The 19,040-nt window shown below is 42.3% G+C and overlaps 1 protein-coding gene across 1 annotated transcript in view; it reads left to right on the top strand.

The window, feature by feature from the left end:
- Cdh6 (cadherin 6) overlaps positions 1 to 19,040 on the top strand; it is a 146,200-nt gene that overhangs the window by 107,500 nt on the left and 19,660 nt on the right. Inside the window, 4 exon segments of the mRNA NM_012927.2 lie at positions 7,480 to 7,774; positions 11,625 to 11,744; positions 14,227 to 14,394; positions 17,260 to 17,447. Of these exon segments, the coding sequence (NP_037059.2) occupies positions 7,480 to 7,774; positions 11,625 to 11,744; positions 14,227 to 14,394; positions 17,260 to 17,447 (771 nt within the window).

Raw genomic sequence — 19,040 nt, 5'->3', positions numbered from 1 at the left:
CCTAGTGTTCTAGGATGGCCCTTACAGATATCGAACACACAAGAGGAGGAAAGTGTGGGGTTGGTCATGAAGTCAGTTGGGATATACTAGTTATAAGTGGGCTAAGAGACTTGCCTGGCATCCTTGAAATCAGTTCTTCCTTGAAATGCATCTCAAGGAAATCATTGGACACCCTGAGCATTGATGGCATTGGCACATAGGTAGATGCATGCGGGGGGGGGGGGATGCTCTCACTTAGAGATAGTCCATGAAATATGGAAGGGAAGGACCTGACTTGAGACGCAAGGCTGAAGCCTACAGTATCTAAGGGGCAGGTAGGGGAAGAATCGCTGACCAAGCGTGATTTTGAAGACTCTGTTGCAGGGGACAGATGGGATCTGGCATGGTGGCTTAATTAATTTTCTAACTAATAGGAAAGTCAAAGTCCAAACCCAGATCTTTCCATTTTTCAAAATCCACCTTCAGAGTCCTACACAGTAAGTAGGAGCTTGGAGAAGCTTCCTCCAAGCTAGGCCCTCCTCCATCGAACATTTGCACCCCTCCTCCATCGAACATTTGCACACATTGTTTTAGTAATTTTCAGAGCGACCTAACTTGTAAATGAAAATTATTATTATTCCCACCACAAATGAAGAAATGGTCTTCAAGAAGTTGAGTACGGTCCCCAAGGTCACAAGACGAGTACACAGCGTGACTTTGTACCCACCTCTCCCATTTGTGCAGGTCCGTCCTTGCAACCACTGTGATTTACTGGTTAAGACAACAGTTCAGACTTCAGCAGCCAGCAGCGTTATTCAGAGGGCTTCGATTCTCCATTATAAAATGTACAGCATCTACACAAATACAGAGAAGTGACAGACTTTACGAAATACTTCAACCAAAATGTAGCTGTCCTTGCCTAATTTTATAAATACTTTCCAAGGGGGAATAGAGTTAAATACAGGATTGTGCTATTAAGAAATTTTCTCTGTATATATTTGTTTAATTTCTGATCTTAAGTCTTCGTGTACACCCTCCCTCCATTTTACCTGAATGAATACCAATCTGTGTATGTAAATCCTGCACAAGGTTTGTTTCAGTCTTATACATACAACACATAAAACCCCTCATTTAGATTCTGTATATATAACCTAACAAGTGGCACCCAGGGCAACTTTAATCAAGTTGAACTAGTCCACATTGTTAACATGTTACATTGATCATGATCAGAAACCTTTCTTGGTCAGGATACACAATGAAGATGTAGCAAACAAGGCTGGAGAGGTCTCAGCACCTCGAGCTATGCTGCTCTTGAAGAGGCATTGGGCACTGAGCACCCACAGTGGACAGCTCAGAACTGCATATAACTCTAATCCCAAGAGATCTGACGCCCTCTTCTGGCCTCCTTGGGCACCAGCACACGCATACATACACTCAAACATCAATACACACACACACACACACACACACACACACACACACACATATGTCATTAAAAATAAAAACAATAAATAAATATTTTTTTTAAAAAAGTGGATCCTTAGAGGGCTTCTTCAAACACAAGTCGTTGGGTGACACCCCTGAGTTCCAGATTCTAGAGACAGGTAGGCAGAAGATGTGTGCCTCTAGGTAGGCTCCAGGTCATCCCTGCCCACTTTGAGAACCAATGAGACATTACAGCAGCGACAGACTAAAAAACAAAAACAAAAACAAAAGCAGACGTGTAATGGCTGCAGTTAAGATGCCTTCTACTATGATAATATTAGAGACTAGTCAGATAAGCGATGGCTCTGTAGTCCAGGATCCCATCCCTCTGTATTCTGCTGCCCCCTCCAGGGCTCATCATCCCTCAGAAAACCCGGCTCAGCCTGAGAGAAAAGTTCTATAACGAGCCAGTTCCTATTAAGCAGTGGGCATTGAAGAATTACACACACATACATTCCACTATGAAAAGGCAATCAGGAGCTAAGAAGCCATGTGTCCCCCAGAACAACTAACTATGAAAGAGTCAGAGGAAAGGACTATGGCTCAGATACTGTCTCCCAAAGGCTTAGGTACTAAAGCCCTCATGGCTACCATGTGCTTGTAGCTCATGTACATCCCAGGGTAGCCAGGAAAGGGCCCAAAATGTTTGGAAATGGCATCGCACCACACACAAAAGATGGCACACTTTGTTACAGGCCTGTGGTAGAGCCTCCATGAGAAGGGGGTGTAGTTTGAGTAACTCAGATTGTTGGTGGCTTGCCTCCATTTGGAAGGTCTATGACTGACAGCTCCTTCCCCTCACCCTGTGTGCTTCCTGACAGCTAGAAGGGGAACAACTTCCTCTTCCTACATGCCACAGATCCAAAGCAATAGAGTCAAGAAAACATGACCTCTCCAAAACCTTGAACCAAAATAAACCCTCCATCTTTATAAGCTTATCTCAGGTAGTTTGTTACAGAAATGCAAAGTTAGCAGCCGCTTGAAGAACAATTAGCACCCTGCCACAATTATGCAAGTCTCAAATTTTGTCATCTGTGAAATAATTATCAGATGTAAATGAGCTAAGTCATGCAAAATCATTAACATTCACGTAGTAAAATGTACGGCATGAAATTTTTACCGTATTTTTATTTATCCAATCCTATAGTCACTAAAGCAGAAACAATTTTTAAGTCTTGCCATCCAGCAGGGTTCAATTTCTTCAGAAGCTACCCATCGAGCTTCCCTCTATTGTGAGAACTTACTTACATTATATATAGATACATGCCTTGATTGCTTCCCTATTGCTATGATGAGACGCCATGACCAAGGCAGCTTACGAAGAGAAGGCACCTAACTGGGGACTTGCTTAAGTATCGGAGGGTGAGTTCACGACCATCACACTGGGCAGCAAGTGGGAAGGTGTGGTGCTAGAGGAAAGGCTCAGAACTTATATCTGGTCCACCGTCACTAGGCCCAGAGATAGTGAGACTGGGCCTGACATGGACATCTGAAACCCTAAACTTGATGCTCCAGTGACAGCCTCCTCCAACAAATTCGCACCTCCTAATCCTTCCAAAACGGTTCCACCAACTAGGGACTCAGCATGCAAATATACAAGTCTATGGGGACTATTCTCATTCAAACTGCCACAACACATGATCGAGAGAGATGTATACATATATACAAATACGAATAGTAAAATCAAATAAGCCTTGATTTTGGCAGATGTTGAGGACAAGACTCATTTCCTAGTTCAAAACAATACTCAACCCTTCTCAGCCTTTTGGTTAAGATCAAATGGGAAATGAGGTGTAATTTGCTGTGAGAACCAAGGTGACGTTCTCTCTCTCCCCATTAGCTACTTTTTTCTACCCCAATTCCAGGGGCAGCACCTATTTTCTATAGCTGGTCTCTAATTTGCCTAGGACAAATCAGGCGAGAAACTCTTCCTTTCCTGAAAGACCCCACCATATTCTCCCTATGTTCTATAAACACATTAACCATAACTCAATGCATGGTTTCCACCAACTATTACATCCTTCCTTCCAGAAAGTCCCTTCAGGGTTTTGAAGGCACCTATGTGGGTCATGTAGGACACCTTGGGCTTAGAGTCTAAGATTAGGTCTGGACACTGACTCGGAGATCCACTAAATGACGCACAGGAATGGACCTAACATGCAGCATTGGTTAGCTTCAGAGATTACTAAAAATCTATACAATTAATGTTATGCCCTTGAATTTAATTCAAAATTAAGCTGCAAGTTGGTACATGTGGCAGATAAAAGGATGTTGTGTTCCCAGGGACAGCCCCTCAGGCAACGATGTTGCCACTGCCTGGTGACACTCTCCATGGGGCCATGCAACAAACAGAGATCCCTGTATTTATTTTCCAAGACACTACACTTGTCGTTCTAAAAAAAAATAGAAAAAGAAAAGTAAGCAGAGAAATGGAATCACAGCGCCTTCTGGGTACGGCAGTGAGAAACCCTGCCCGCCACAGGTGAGAGGAGACTTCTGGGGGACATGGCTAATTCTTACTTGATGGTGAACCGTTAAAAGTGAACCGGATTATTAAACCTAATGGAACAGGCACATTAAACTGAAATTAGTAAAAAAATATGCCGCAGGCAACCTACAACCTTTTATTTGTTGCTGTTCAACTCCTGTCTCTTCCAGTGGCCTTGATGAATGACATCACAAAAGAAAAAAAATCCAATTAAAATCTAAGTGCTCAATAAACCCCTAATGTCTGCTTGTTGCCACTGCTTTCACGGGCACCGGAGGCTTCTGTTTTCTTTCTTTCCCAAGAATAGAGAAGAGCTGGCCCCAGGGGTGTTCAGTGGATGGGAGGAGAGTGGGGTGAGATGAGGGGCTGGTGGGGGTTTCTGCTGTGTGCACTTGGCTTGTCAGACCCAGAAAGCTCGTGCTGGGGGTGAGAGGAGGGAGGAGGTTAAATTGTTTTATGATCAGCACACGCCCGAGTGAAGAGATGCATTTTTCCACCGGTTTTCAAATATTGATAAATCAGAGCTGTGATCTGCAACACGGTCCCTGCTTGCACTTCCTGGCGTCTCCCCCCCTACCTCTCTATCGCCTCAGGTGTTTGTAGTATAATTCATGGAAATGGCTGCTTGTGACAGCTAAAAATAAGTTTCTGATTACTTTTACCTGCATAAATCTTGTGACCGGATGTGGTATTCGCCGACTAAGTGTGCAACAATTACGCATCGCAAGATGATGAAAGAAGCAGCCGAGGAGAGTCTATAATCTAGTGGGATAAAAAAATATCATAAATCACATGTAAAGACAGCAGTTGCCACCGGGCAGAAGAACACTGGCTTTTCATAACCGATTTTACCTCAGAGATAGGAAGTGTTTACAAAAATTGGGTTTCCAGGGTCCTCGAAGTTCTCAAAGTCAGGAAAAGTGTGGAGTCACGCTCATGATGAATTCACAGCTAATGTTAGCAGAATCTCCCATTTAGATGGCGCTTTCTAATTTATAAAACACATACCGTGCTTTTATTGCGTGTTTATGTGGCAATTAATGAGGTATTTGTATATGGCTTCTAATTAGTTCTTTACAGCCGATGGTCCTGCAGCTCTTATTAACCTCATCTTGCGAATAAGGGTCCTGGCTTGGGAGGTTAATTGGCTCTGCTGTGGTCTTACACCTGATGAGGGACAGAGTGAACGTGACCTGTACTTAAGACTCAAATGTACACCCGAGTGCTTCACCCAGCTGCTAACCACAGCTGCTGACCACGGCTGCCCAGGAACACGCATCCAAAGGGCAAGAGCGGTGCTTACTTAACTCATGAGTTAATGAAATGGCTCTTTTAAGACTGTTCTTCAGTCATTAGAATCTGTCAATGGAGACTTAACGTTTCCCTAGTGGCTCTTTCTCTGTCGTGGTGGTTTCAGTATTTCCTTAGCATATCGAGTTACACAAATCATAGAGTATTCTTGTTTTACATTTCTCATTGCATTTGTCTCACTTCTAACCAGTTTCCTCCCTGTTCACATTTATCTTCCATTATTTCTGCCAAATTGCTTTCACAGCTACTAATTGTACGAATAATATTCTCCTTCTCAAATTCCGTGATTAACTCGGTGTAGCTGTGTGGCCCTGGACCCAGTCTTTCCTCCTCTAGAAAGGAGGACATTGCACCAAGTACTCTACAGGGCTCCTACCTACTGCCAGGTTCTCCTCGCCATTGGCACACTTGAGCCAGGTGTGATTGTGAAACACGACATAAATTGGAACTTTGGGCCTCCCATTTCTACAGTGATGGGTAAAAGATACTCAGGATCACAAAAGAGGCTTTCTGGGAAGGCTGTCACAGGTCAGAGCCAAAATACTGCATTGAGCACTAAAACTTCAGACAGCCACGTTAAACAAAGCCATGCCACACAAAGTCTGAAATGCAAACCCCTGGAACTTTTCATCTGTTAGTAGGGGATTCCAAGAGAGAGGCAGATTAAGTATCTCCCAAATATACAGGACCACAGAGCCCTTTCCCCTCTGTCCTTTGTGTAGTACATATTCCACAGAACACACCTTCAGGAAACTGGTTAGCCCATCATCTCGGATCCTCTTTGCTTTGACTGTCCCTCTGCAGGTGGTCTAGAGCAGAGCTTCTCAACCTGTGGGTCACAACCACATTGAAGTTCAAACAACCCTTTCACAGGGGACACCTAAGACCATCAGAAAATACAGAGATATTTATATTACTATACATAACAGCAGAAAAATACAGTTATTAAGTAGTAATGAAAATAATTTTGTGGTTGGGCAGGTCACCATAACTCAAGGAACTATTTATTAAAGGGTCACAGCATTAGGAGGGTTGAAAACCACTGGTCTGGAAGCCACCCGGAACATCTTATGCAGTGTGAATCAGAGCCCATGGGTGCTTATCCATTGTGGTTACAGTTGTCACCCAGCTCTTCTGTTTGAAAGACTGTACGGATGCTCTGCTGTAACTAACTTGTCTGTGATCACTGATGCCTGTGACTCGAGCTGCTAGATGGTCCTCCTCCTCCTTAACAACAACAAGCCACCTTTTGGAAATCTGTGAATAGAGTTAGAATTCTGGGAGACCCAAACTCTTGCTAGATAGGGGGGAAAGAATGTAGGAACTCAACCCTAAAAGGGAATCTTTGGATTAGGAAACAGAAACTACTTTTCCAACTTAGAGTCATCACCTTTCACTCTTAATTCTATGCTCTTCTCTGGACCATTCCACTGAGCTCTGTCAGCGATTGATGGATCACTGGTTTCAATGGGTCTCCATCACCTACTGCTTGATTACTGTCAGGAACCAGTGGGCGGGGACAGCCAGGTCTCTTAAGGCTGTCTGTGCACATCAGAAGAGCCTTGCCTATTCCCTACTAAAATCTGAATGCCGGAGGCCGTTGTTGCAAGGAACGGACAGGCTTGCCAGTGAGGTGGTCTCTGGGCACTCTTGCAAGCAGCTCTCTGAAGAAGCCTCTTGGATGCTTTAAATTAAACTAAACAGTCAATCGAACATGTAACGCTTCTTCCCAGAAAAGGGATCGTAATCTCCATCACGCAAGGTGATCACCTAGACTCTTTAACTCACCCAAAGGCAGACTAAACTCAGATGCCTCTCATGCAAACTCCAAAGTCCTTTCAAGCAGTAGAACCCTTGGAGAATGTTTGCGTATGCACAGCGAGCAGTGCTCGCAGAATCTGACATCCGTTGTGAAATGATGCATCCGGTCAAACTTGCATGTTCTGGGGCATTTCAATTTTCTTCTATCTTTAGTTTTCTGTTATTCAAAATAAGAAAGACTGTGAAATTTTCTATTTCATTCTAGAAAATTCTATGGTAAAGAAACGCGTTCATTGAATGGTGTTCTCTGTTGAAGGGTTATGTAAGTAGTTTAGAAAAGCCAGCTATTGAATGTGGAATAATGAAGTTAACTTAGGCTGCATGGTGAAGACAAAGCAGTTCAGGATCACGTGCTTGACTTTTACTCTCTTTAATTTTTTTTTCCCCTACACTAGTTACATTCAGACCAGGATAGAGGAGATGGATCACTTAAATATATCCTTTCAGGAGATGGAGCGGGAGATCTCTTCATTATCAATGAAAACACAGGCGACATACAAGCCACCAAGAGGCTGGACAGGGAAGAGAAACCCGTTTACATCCTTCGAGCCCAAGCTATCAACAGAAGGACAGGGAGACCCGTCGAGCCTGAGTCTGAATTCATCATCAAGATCCATGACATCAATGATAATGAGCCAATATTCACCAAGGATGTTTACACAGCCACAGTCCCCGAGATGGCAGATGTCGGTGAGTGAGATGCAAGGTCAGCAGAGTGGGGGCTCCACTCCCACCAGGGGAAGAACCTTGAGCCAAGTGTAATGAACTGAAAGAATTTAGAAGCCAAATCGCAAAACTACCACATGTCCTTTTCATAAGTACACGCCATTGTCTAATGTCCCCCTAGTCTTATCTTGGGACTCCTGTAAGAAAACACTATTTCCTCTCATGATAAGGGTATGGAAGCATGGGAAGCCGCTGGGATGAGCAAGACAGCCTCATCTGCTTTCTCTCCCATTGTTCCTTGGACTGAAAGACTCAGGCTCCTCTATTGCTCTCAGGCAACATCATTATTAGTCTGGGGAATCTTCCCAGTTGAAAATAAAAGTCTGCATTTATAGCCCAGCCTCAAAAATGTTGACAGGGCCAGAAAGATGACTCAGCAGGTAAAGGCACTTACCTCAAAGCCTGATGACCTGAGTTCAATACCAAACCCACATAAAAGTGTGAGAGAACTGACTCCATAAACATGCCCTCTGACCTCTGACCTCTGACCTCCACAGCCTTTCTGTGGCGCACAGACACACACACAAGGCATTTGTTTAACAAACAAAACAACAGAAAGAAAGTACTGGCAGTCGCATCAAATAACTGAATTTGAGAGAAAGACTCTAAGGCAGCTTTCTGTTTTGATCCACAAACAATACCCAGATGGTAGAGGCGTCCGTGAGATTTAACACAGAGGATTAATATTTTATGCACAAGTTCACTAGCAATTTTGACTTTAATTTGTGTGGATTAAATTTGTTTAAGCTAGAAGAAGGTAAACAGGGTTTAAAGGCAGGAGTAAGTTCTGCTGATACCCCTCTTAGAAGCTCTAAAATATTTCACGGAAGACAGCTACTCCCTCCAAACTCCTCAAGTGAAAGGTTGTTTTTGTTTTCTCTGCCAACTTCAAAAAGGCTAAAGTTACAGAATAACTTTTCTGTGGTTGCATTAATTAAATATGAGGGATATTAGAGCTTGGTGCTCCAAGATTGGGAAAATACTCAATCTGGGGAAGTGACTGTGACCCCAACCCCCACCCCCAGCCAAACCCCCACCCCAACCTCAACCCCAACCCAACCCCAACTCTGACCCCAACCCCCACCCCAAGAAGAAATTGTCACATTATTTGAAGTTACTTTGTTCTGTTAGAAAAATCTGAAGCCATCATCAGAGCAAAGAAGGGGTTTGGGATTATTTTTTCCCCCATGGGCTGGAGGATATTTTTCTTGTAGGTAAGGTTTTTTTTTTTTTTTTTTTTGGTTTTGTTTTTGCTTTTTTAAGGAAGAATTAAAGAAAGATGGTTACCTTTGTCATGGGCACCACCCAGAGCAACTGCATTGAGATCTGCAGGCCCATGCCCTTGCACTGCTCTTGGGAACTCTCACTCAGTTTTGAAGCCAGGGAAGAATTAAATATACATTACAAATATTTGGAGAAAAGCCCCAAATCCATGTCTAGAGAATGTGCACACATGCAAAGTAATATTGATATCCATCATTACTGCAATTATGTCATTATTGGCATAGACAAAGGAGTCTTGGAAAAACTGTATATGAAGGTGATGGGACAACAGCGAAGGGATAGAGAAAACTTCTATCCTAAGTACCTAATTTGAAACTGTCTCCACTAATAGCCAGCGGTGTAGCCCTGGGCAAATTATTTGATTTATCTGATCCTGATTTCTTTGATCCTCCAATTCTGCGTCTACAAAAATAAATAATAAATGTCTACTCTGAAGGATAATCATGAGGATTAAATGAGAAAACAGACGCAGAGCCCTTCCTGCGGTAGCTGCCTAGAACACCAGAAAATCACATTCCAAAGGCAAGCAGAACTTCTATTAATGCAAATAAGGACTTGGGTGTTTGCTAACTTCCATTAAGTCTCCCTCAGAAATCACAGGACACTCTCACCCTGGCCACTTAACCTGCCAAATTGCAAGGGTGGGGACTATGTCTCAAGTCCCAGCATGATACAATGAGAGTCAGCACATCCAACCCTCTCACAGCGCAATTTGTTTAATAAAGGAAATGGTTAGATATTACAAAGGCAATTTTTAAATTCTCTTATTCTCTGCATGGAACTTTTCTGCCCTTTTCAAAGATCAGACAGCCACTGCTTATCAGATAGGAATACCAAAAGGCAGCCATAGTGTGCCCTTAACCAGTGGGTTCTTTGGAAATTCTCACCCATATAACCAATGTGCGAATACACACATGAAATTTACATGGCCTTTAGGGAGGGTAGTGATATTTCTAAAGTTCTTAGGTAAGGGTCCCCAAAGTAAGAATACCAGCCTAATACACTATAGCTTCCTTTGCACATTCAATTTTAATAATTTAAAATTAATGTATCAGATGTTTATAGTGAAATATTACAATCAACTAATTTTTTTGCTTTGTTTTTTGTGTTTTGAAATGTGCAGCCAAGGCTAACTTTGAACTCAAATTGTAGCATAGGTTGACCCTGAACTTCTGATCCACTGACCTCCACCATCATGAAGGCTGAGATTAGAGGTGCATGTCATACACCTGGTCTATTTGAAGCTGGACGGTTGAACCTGGAACTTCTACATGCACTCTACCTAACTAACTAACTAACTCTTTACATGGTCTAAGCTACCATTTTAAAGGTTCAAAATCTTTCAATCTCTTGGAATGATCAGATATTTGAAGAGCCCATATTAGGAGACCTGACTTGAACTAGTTTAAGCAATGAAACTATTTGCTGGTCAGGATATTTAAAGCAGAGTGAGCTTTGTACAAATTTGACCTGGATCATAGCTTCCTGGAGGGTTTCTGTCCTATTCCTTTGTCCCCGGACTGGCATATATAACATCACAACAGCTGCTACATTTGTGGCTTCATGTGCCACATTGCTGTTCAGGAGAAAAAGTATATAGGATTTCTAGCAAAATCTCAAGCAGCCACCCACTAGGCAACACCTAACAGAAGTCCTGTGGACCATGTAATTCAAGAGGCTGATTGCCTCTGGGAACCTACCTTCATCCTAGGTAACTTGCAAGGACCCTTGCAGCAAGAGTCCAGTCATATCCCAGACCATCACAGAAGACAGGTAGGGCTCACCTCCACCCAAGGCTGCTCTTCTCTTTAACCTAGTCCATACAGCATCCATTGATGTTACTCTCATCCCTTTCAATTCAAGGATCAGTAGCTTCCTGGCAACATATATTGTACTGTGGTTCTCCCCTCCTTTGTCATGAAAGCTGGTATTCTAGTTAGACTTTATATCGCTGTGATAAAAGACTGTGACTTTCAGGTTACTGTCTGTCATCAAAGGAAACCAAGATGGGAACCCGGTGGCAGGGACTGGAGCAGAGACCATGGAGGAGTGAAGCTCATTGGCTTGCCCTCCATGGCTTGCTCAGCTTGCTCTCTTAGACAAATGCAAAATCTCTTGCCCAGGGTTGGCACAGTCCACGGTGGCTGTGCCTTTCCATATCAACCACCAATGAAGTATATTCCCTGTAGACGTACCTCGGGCCAATCCAACAGAGGCAATTAAATTAAGGTTCCCACTTCCCTGTAATTCTAGGTTGTGTGAGGTTGACAAAACACTAACCAGCATAACACCCTATCTCAGTGCATAAAGACATTTGCTTCCAAGACTGACGACCTAAATTCGATCTTTAGAAATCATATGATGGAAAGAAAGAAATGATGTCTACATGTTGCCCTCTAGCACCCATGCACAGTGGCAAGGGTGAGCCATCACACACACACACACACACACACACACACACACACACACACACACGAATGCAATTGAATAATGAACCTTTGTTGTTTTCATTGCACCTTTGTTATTACAGGAACATTTGTAGTCCAAGTCACAGCAACTGATGCCGATGACCCGACGTACGGGAACAGTGCTAAAGTCGTGTACAGCATCCTGCAGGGACAGCCCTACTTTTCAGTGGAGTCGGAAACAGGTGAGAATCCTTTCTTCGTCTCCTCGTCTACGTTCTGTAATTTTAACTGACGAGCTCAGCTGAGCTAGCCTGTTGTTTAATAAAAATAATCGCCATGACTGGATTCTCCTTGTTCCTCTGCCAAAAGCTAATGATTTATTTGTAAGCGTGACATCCAGATCATTTTTAAAGTAAATATGACAATGAGTCTTTCACACCATACGTATAGGAGAGAATCATTCCTTTCTCTTTTGTTCTGTCCAGTTTGGCATGAAGGTGAGAAAGAATGACCCTTTCTGAGAGCGACCAAACTTATTCACGGACATCCTGAGTCCTTCCTTCTCTTTTTCTAATCACTTGATGGCACCACAGCTCTCTTCTGTTCTGAAGCTAGGTACAGCCATGGGACACATTTGCACAAATAAAATGTAGCAGTGAGACAAGTCACCTCTAACCGGAGTTGTGCACAATCTGTCACACTCTCTTCCCCTGGACATAGTGATCATGGAAACCCTTGTTGACATCTCAGCCCAGATGCCAGAGTCTTACTCTGAACAGAGACCCCTGCTTGCCTGCTTAGAACATGAGCAAGAATTGAACCATAGCTCTGTCACACCATTGAGATTTTGTACTACTCTTTCTGATGTCATGGTCTACCCTATCCTGTCCAATGCATCCCGGTCCAATAAATCAGCTTGCCTTATGGAATCTTATTTACATCATCTTATTTAAAAAAATTTTTTTGGCCCTGTGAAGTCTAACTGGAATGCTGGACTCGTTGCTGCCTGTCACGGATGCCAATGAGAAGAGACAGGAACTGAATCTTTAAAACTGCTTTATTCAGAGAGCTGGCAATCTGAGAAGACAGTTGATTAACATCCAAAAAAAAAAAAAAAAGTCATCCATCTCATCTCCAACCCACAGATTGCAGGGCAGAGAAGGCGCATGACAAAGGCATACTGTCATTCTGGGGCTCAGTCCTGCCCTCTGGTCAGGTGGCCAGACTATGTCTCTGGGAGCTGTAATGTCTATGTTTCTCTCATTATTATCTCTTGCTGTCTTCTCTCATTTTGTGGATATTTGGGGTTCAGGCACTTTTTTTGAAATGCTTAGTCAAGTTAGTTGGTATCAACCTTGTTCCCCAGGGCCATCTGGGCTGAGAGGGGGTTAACTCAGAACAAACCAACCCTTGACAGTGTGTGCTCGCTAAGCTATAAATAGCACATAGGTGCTGAGGCCTCTCCACAATATGGAGCACGAGTGTGTCATCTCATGCGGAACACAAAAGCACCTCTGTCAAAAGAACCACGACATCTGGTGGTTTATTTTCCAGTACAAAGTATTTGTATCCTATGGTAGATTCTATACATATTTTGAATCAGGTTCCTTTCATATTTTTTTCGAACATCCTTTATTTTAAGTCGGAGCTTTTCTGGGTTACTACATCCAGCTAGAATTTATGTGTTAAAAGGTGAATGAACCTGGAAAGAATCCCAAGGCGAGAGAAAATGGAGGGTCGAAAACAATGAGAAAGAAAAATTAGAATTATTCTACTTACAGGACAAAAGGCTAAGGTGATTTCCTGTGTTTAAAGGGAGAACAACTATTATTTGGAGAAGAGAAAGCTGCTGCTGCTGCTCCTTGAAGCCAAGACTATGGGAATAAAATTGACCTGTTGTCTGAGGCACTCTTGTTAAAAAGGGAAGAAAAGATATTTTCAGCTTCATTAGTGGTTAAGCTTGAGAGTGTGAGAGCGGAGAGGGCTACAGAGCCTACTCTGGTGATTTTTTAAAAAGAAAGTTAATTTAAGCATAAACACTCTACAGAGATTAGGCAAACTTTGAGAAATTCTTTCAAGTCATTATCAAACTGCCTAACGGTAGAGATAGCTTTAACCTATCTTTAAAATGTTGGTTTCTGTAGGGATTGACTGAATTGATGTTCTCATTCTCTGTAAGAAAACCCAGACTCTCAGGGACCACACAAGATCATAACTGGGAGGGACCTAAGGCCATTTTCCTTAGCACATAGTTTTGTGGTTTATAAAACCCACAGAACATTCATCACAGTGCATACTGCTGAGGAGTAATTAGCCAAGTTGATAATGTGAAACTCTGGTGTCAGCTCAGGCATACGGGCTTCTGATCTGCTCAGGGTACACGTGCGGTTCGTCCTCTTATGCCACATGCCAGTTCACTTTACAATGTCATCCTGTGACACCTACATCGCATTCCTCGCAGTCTCTCTTGCTTGGGCTTCGACTTGTACTTGTTTTCATTCTCCCTGTAATACAGGCTTTTTAATGAGTATCTCTCCCCCTGTGTGATTGTAATTTCCTTCAGTAGAAAGGCTGCGTATAATCATCTTTATATCACGGTGACATCTGCATAGTGTTTTGCATATTGTGGATGACAGTCTACATTTGTTTGCATAAATAAATGATTCCATAAAATACTGTTAATGCCTCTCCTTCCACTCCTGAATTTCAATTTCACCTCCGTAGGTATCATCAAGACAGCGTTGCTCAACATGGATCGAGAAAACAGAGAGCAGTACCAAGTGGTGATTCAGGCCAAGGACATGGGCGGCCAGATGGGAGGACTGTCGGGGACCACGACCGTGAACATCACACTGACAGATGTCAATGACAATCCTCCTCGCTTCCCCCAGAGTAGGGACATTTGATTGAACGGCTTTCTCCAATATGCTTTTGTAAAATTTTAACTCTAAGAACATTTCCATTGTTGGCACTGCTGTCAAAAATCAGTGGACTTAGGAGGAACTGGCACTTTTATTAAAATTATTTAAATGAGTTGAAAACACCACTTATGCTCAGGAAGTGTGAACGCTTCCGCTCTGCCATTGGTAATTAGTGGAGTGATTTCTGATCTGGCCACCATTATAAAAGTAACATCGTTGCTTTCTCTTTCCTTATTCATTTGCTTGGGCAAAGCGTATGTGTACAAGCATGCTGCTATTTGTCGGGGACGTGGACTATATGCTTCTGTGAACTTAATCAGGCATGTAATCCCTGTTGAAAGCTCACAAGGCTTTGCAAGGAAAGGATTTATCAGTTTCCTGTTCCTAAAACTATAGCTGCAGAAGTTGCTATGTACCTACTCCATAAAGGGTTTTCTAGATTGTGGTTAATTTAGATACTGAATAGCATCTCAGATACCATTAACTTTCATGATCAGGTGAGAAGGGAAAAGCAACATCCATGAATACCTCCTTCCTTTCAAGCATCATGCTGGACAACCCAAGCGGGAAGTGGCTGTGATACAATTTTTCCTTCAAAAATAGATGTCTTCGTGACCATGTTCCCCTAAAAGGTTATCTGAATCATTAAGTAGAAAATGTAGCTGGGATGGTGACTCACACGTATAATCTCAGCACGTGGGTACTGTGGTTGCTTCTAGACTCTGGCTCTATAAAGAGTTCCAGGTCAGCCTAACAAGACACCATTTTTCAAAAGGAGGGAACTTATGTGATATCTTAGCAATTGGCTAAGAGTACTTGATGCTCTTCCAGAGAATCCAGGTTTAGTTGGATCTTCACAACTGCCTGTAAGTTCAGCACCAAGGGATACAACACCCTCTTGTGGCCCATCGCCATCTGCACACACATAGCAGCATACAGACACTCGGGCGTATACACATGCAGACAAATAAAAATAATAATAAATAATAAGTCTTTCAAAATACGTAGAAAGAAGGGAGGGGAATAGAGAAGGGGAGAGAGGAGGAGAAAGAAGGAACAGAGGTCAGGAGGAAGAAGAAAACCCATTTACTCTATCTACTGAGGCATCCTTTAAGAGATAACCAGCTAATCTCCCTTACATGGGAGATCCAAATGATCAACAGGAAATGGTTTCATCTTTTTATTCTCCAAGTATATAATCAGCTGGCTACAAAAGCAGAATAGCTAACAGTTTATGACAGAGGCAGAAGGAAAGGTTTCTGCCCTAAAACTCCTCCACAAAGTCCTAAAGTGAAAACAGGTTGCCTGTGTTTTGCCCTGGAAAGGATAACACAAGGGTCTTTGGTGCTTGGCCCCATGAGGTTTTGTCCTTTTCTTTCCTAACATAGCTTGTTACCTGCTATAAGATCATGGGCCAAAGTAAAGGGGAAGAGAAGGCAGAACAACTAGATAACTACTTGATCTATTTTGTTATTTTACCAACCAGGAGCCCAACACTCAGGGAATTTGCTCCACTAAAGACCTACACTTCAATGGTTCCATAGTCCAGGGCCTTCTTTTTGTTGCTTTTCCAAAATCATGTGTGAATAATTGGCAAATTATAACAGATCGCACGCACACACACACACACACACACACACACACACACACACACACCCTCTAAGTGTATAACCTATAAGAATGTCAAATCTAAGCTGAAACTCACATCTTTGCCTTTAAACTAATTATGCAACTTGAGGATATTAAAAACAAGTATCATCTACAAAGTATTAGAATTAAATATATAAGTATGCAGACAAGGAGGTGGTGAACACCCTTAATCACAGAACTCTGGAGGCAGAGGCAAGCTGATTTCCGTGAGTTCCAGGCCAGCCTCATCTACATAGTGAGAATGTCTCAAAAACGAAATTATATGTGCCAAAATGTATGTGTGTATATGGATGTCTGTTAAAAGTCTGTGTGACAGAAAATGCTATACTGAAATTAATCGTGAGTTAACCAAAGGGGAAAGTAGAGGACTCCGTCCGTTGCCATCTCCCTACCTCTGCATCTAGCCCAGTTCTGATTATGAATGAAAACATGACTAGCTGGGTAGTTTTTCAAATTGCTGTAATTTGCTTCCCCCTTTGGCTGGTGTCAGCAAGGTCAAGAGAAAGCCCCCATTAAGAACACATAGCAATCGACTGCAAGTTTATCCAGGTTAAGTTTTCTGCTCTTTGTGCTATTTTACCTTCTTGGGGCTTTGGAAACTCTCCTCTCCCATTCAGTCTCGAAATGACACCATGAATTTGGAAGCTTGTTTACAGAACAAGAAGAAAACAGTCCATTTGCAAGGAGACAGGCCATGAAATAAAAGGAGGATCTCATTATCATGATAGTAAAGACATAAGGAGATTAGGGTACCATTCATTACTTTGAAGAAAGCCTAGGTCTGTCTCCATCCACAGTGAGATCATAAAGCCAGCTCCCTTCAGCCACTGCTGGGCTTTCTGTGGCTCCACTTGCTGTCAACCACGGTCCAGAAATATTATTTAAAATACATTTATTGTCATATATTGTTATACTTGCTCTCTTTTCTTAGTAAGAAATAAGCTATTGCTGATAGTCTATTTTTATGCTCATTTTATATGTAAAATTTTTATCAAAGATATGTATGTATTAAAAATCAATACAGGAAAAAATAGAGTACTTAACCTGAACTAAACCCTGTATTTAGTATTTAGACCTAGTTTCAGTTAGGATCTTGGAATTCGCCCCTTCTGGGTAAGAGTGGACTGCTTATTCTGGTAGAGAATCTCCTGGTCTCTGCCTCACTCGTCTGTTTGGTGATTGACAGGTACCTATCAGTTTAAGACTCCCGAGTCTTCTCCACCAGGAACACCAATTGGCAGGATCAAAGCCAGTGATGCTGATGTGGGAGAAAATGCAGAGATCGAGTACAGCATCACAGACGGTGAGGGACATGATATGTTTGACGTCATCACCGACCAGGAAACCCAGGAAGGGATTATAACTGTCAAAAAGGTAATGCTGTTGATGTGAATATTGGATACAACTCCTGGAACTGGGGAAATGGTACCCATGGGCAAGCATGAAGAGCTGAGTGAGTCTAGGTCCCCAGCACCCACATGAAGTCTGTGCCACATGGTGGCACTTGCTGATGACTCAGGTGATGGAGGAGAGGTAGATAAAGGCGGAGTTTGGAGGCTCCCTGGCTAGATGGTCAAGTAGAAATAAGGTTCACAGTGTCAAGAGACATGATGTTGATTTCTGTCCTCCACACACAAAAGAAGAATACACGAGTACACTTGCAAACATGCATGCACGCACACACACACATACACACAAGCAAGCACATATAGATAAAGAGAGAAGGGGGAATGTAAACACAGCTCTTTATTAGGTTTATCCAACTCTAAATACTATTGTTTACATGGGAAAAGAAGACTATTTGTCTGTGCCTGTACAACTTACAGAGATATCGAACAAGATAAAATTCTTAATGTCTTACCATGAAGTACTCTCCTCTGGCTCTCAAGTTACCAAGGACAATGACCATCTTCTATAAACATTTATTTGGATTCTTCTTTTACTCACTTTTTATAAGCCTTTTCACAGGCAAAAGTATTTTTATATATTTATTACATCTATACTTTCAATAAATTTCTACTAAAAACTCTACATGGAAAACAGAAACAAATGAGATATATAAAAATGATGGCATAAACGACATAAATAATAAAATACAGAATGAGACACATTACTGTGGCTACTGGCCTTGCTATAGGGCTTCCAATACACGATCTCTGCTGTCCTAGAACCTATAAGCCAGGGGTGAACATCACCAAAGAGCGAAGAAGCCAATAAATGAGTGCGCACCTGCAAATTGTGAGCCGTGCTTGGAAGGAAAGCCTAGTACTAGCAGGGAGTGAGGTGACAGGAATTAGAGAGGGTACACGGAGACTACACGCTTAGACAAATGAGGGATTTTCTGGAACATAAGGACAACAAGTGTCGGGTCCAGAACTCCCCCTCTCCACCAGCACACTTGTGTGCTATTTCACTTCTCAAAACTGTCTGGCACCAAAGTGTAGTCATGGTTAAAAACCAACAAATTGTGAGCTTCAGGGCTAAAAGTATTGACTTAGATTAATTTTCATTGATTTCTCTTTTGTCATGTATTTTAGAATGCCTTCTTCCTCCCTTAGCCCACTGTGGCTTACTGGTATACCTAAGCATGATAGATGTAAATAACAAGAAAAATTTCCCTCTTACGAACATGTCTGAATCTCTGGAAACACAATAAAACATGCCTAAATGACACTTCAGACCGATGCTTTAGACCCTGATATGATTAGGAAGCCCATTAGTGCACATTAACCTTTTTAATTTTCTTGGTGCTTTATCAGATTCAAACTGAAATTTTGCCTAGCTGACTAAATCGCATTCACAGACGACTTGATTAATAGTGCTTCCAGTGAGCCTTGTCATGATATCATCTGAAACTACAAGTCAGCAATATGCACTTGGGTTCACTGTGTCTCCGATGCAAAATCTTTTCCTAAAGGTCTTTAACAAAGGGGATCATTGCCTTCTTTGGCAAGTAATTAGCCCAGT

This window comes from Rattus norvegicus, chromosome 2 (assembly GCF_021556685.1).
Source record: "Rattus norvegicus strain SHRSP/BbbUtx chromosome 2, alternate assembly SHRSP_T2T, whole genome shotgun sequence".
NCBI classification, from domain to species: Eukaryota; Metazoa; Chordata; class Mammalia; order Rodentia; family Muridae; genus Rattus; species Rattus norvegicus.
This window is presented reverse-complemented; position numbering and strand designations above follow the sequence as displayed.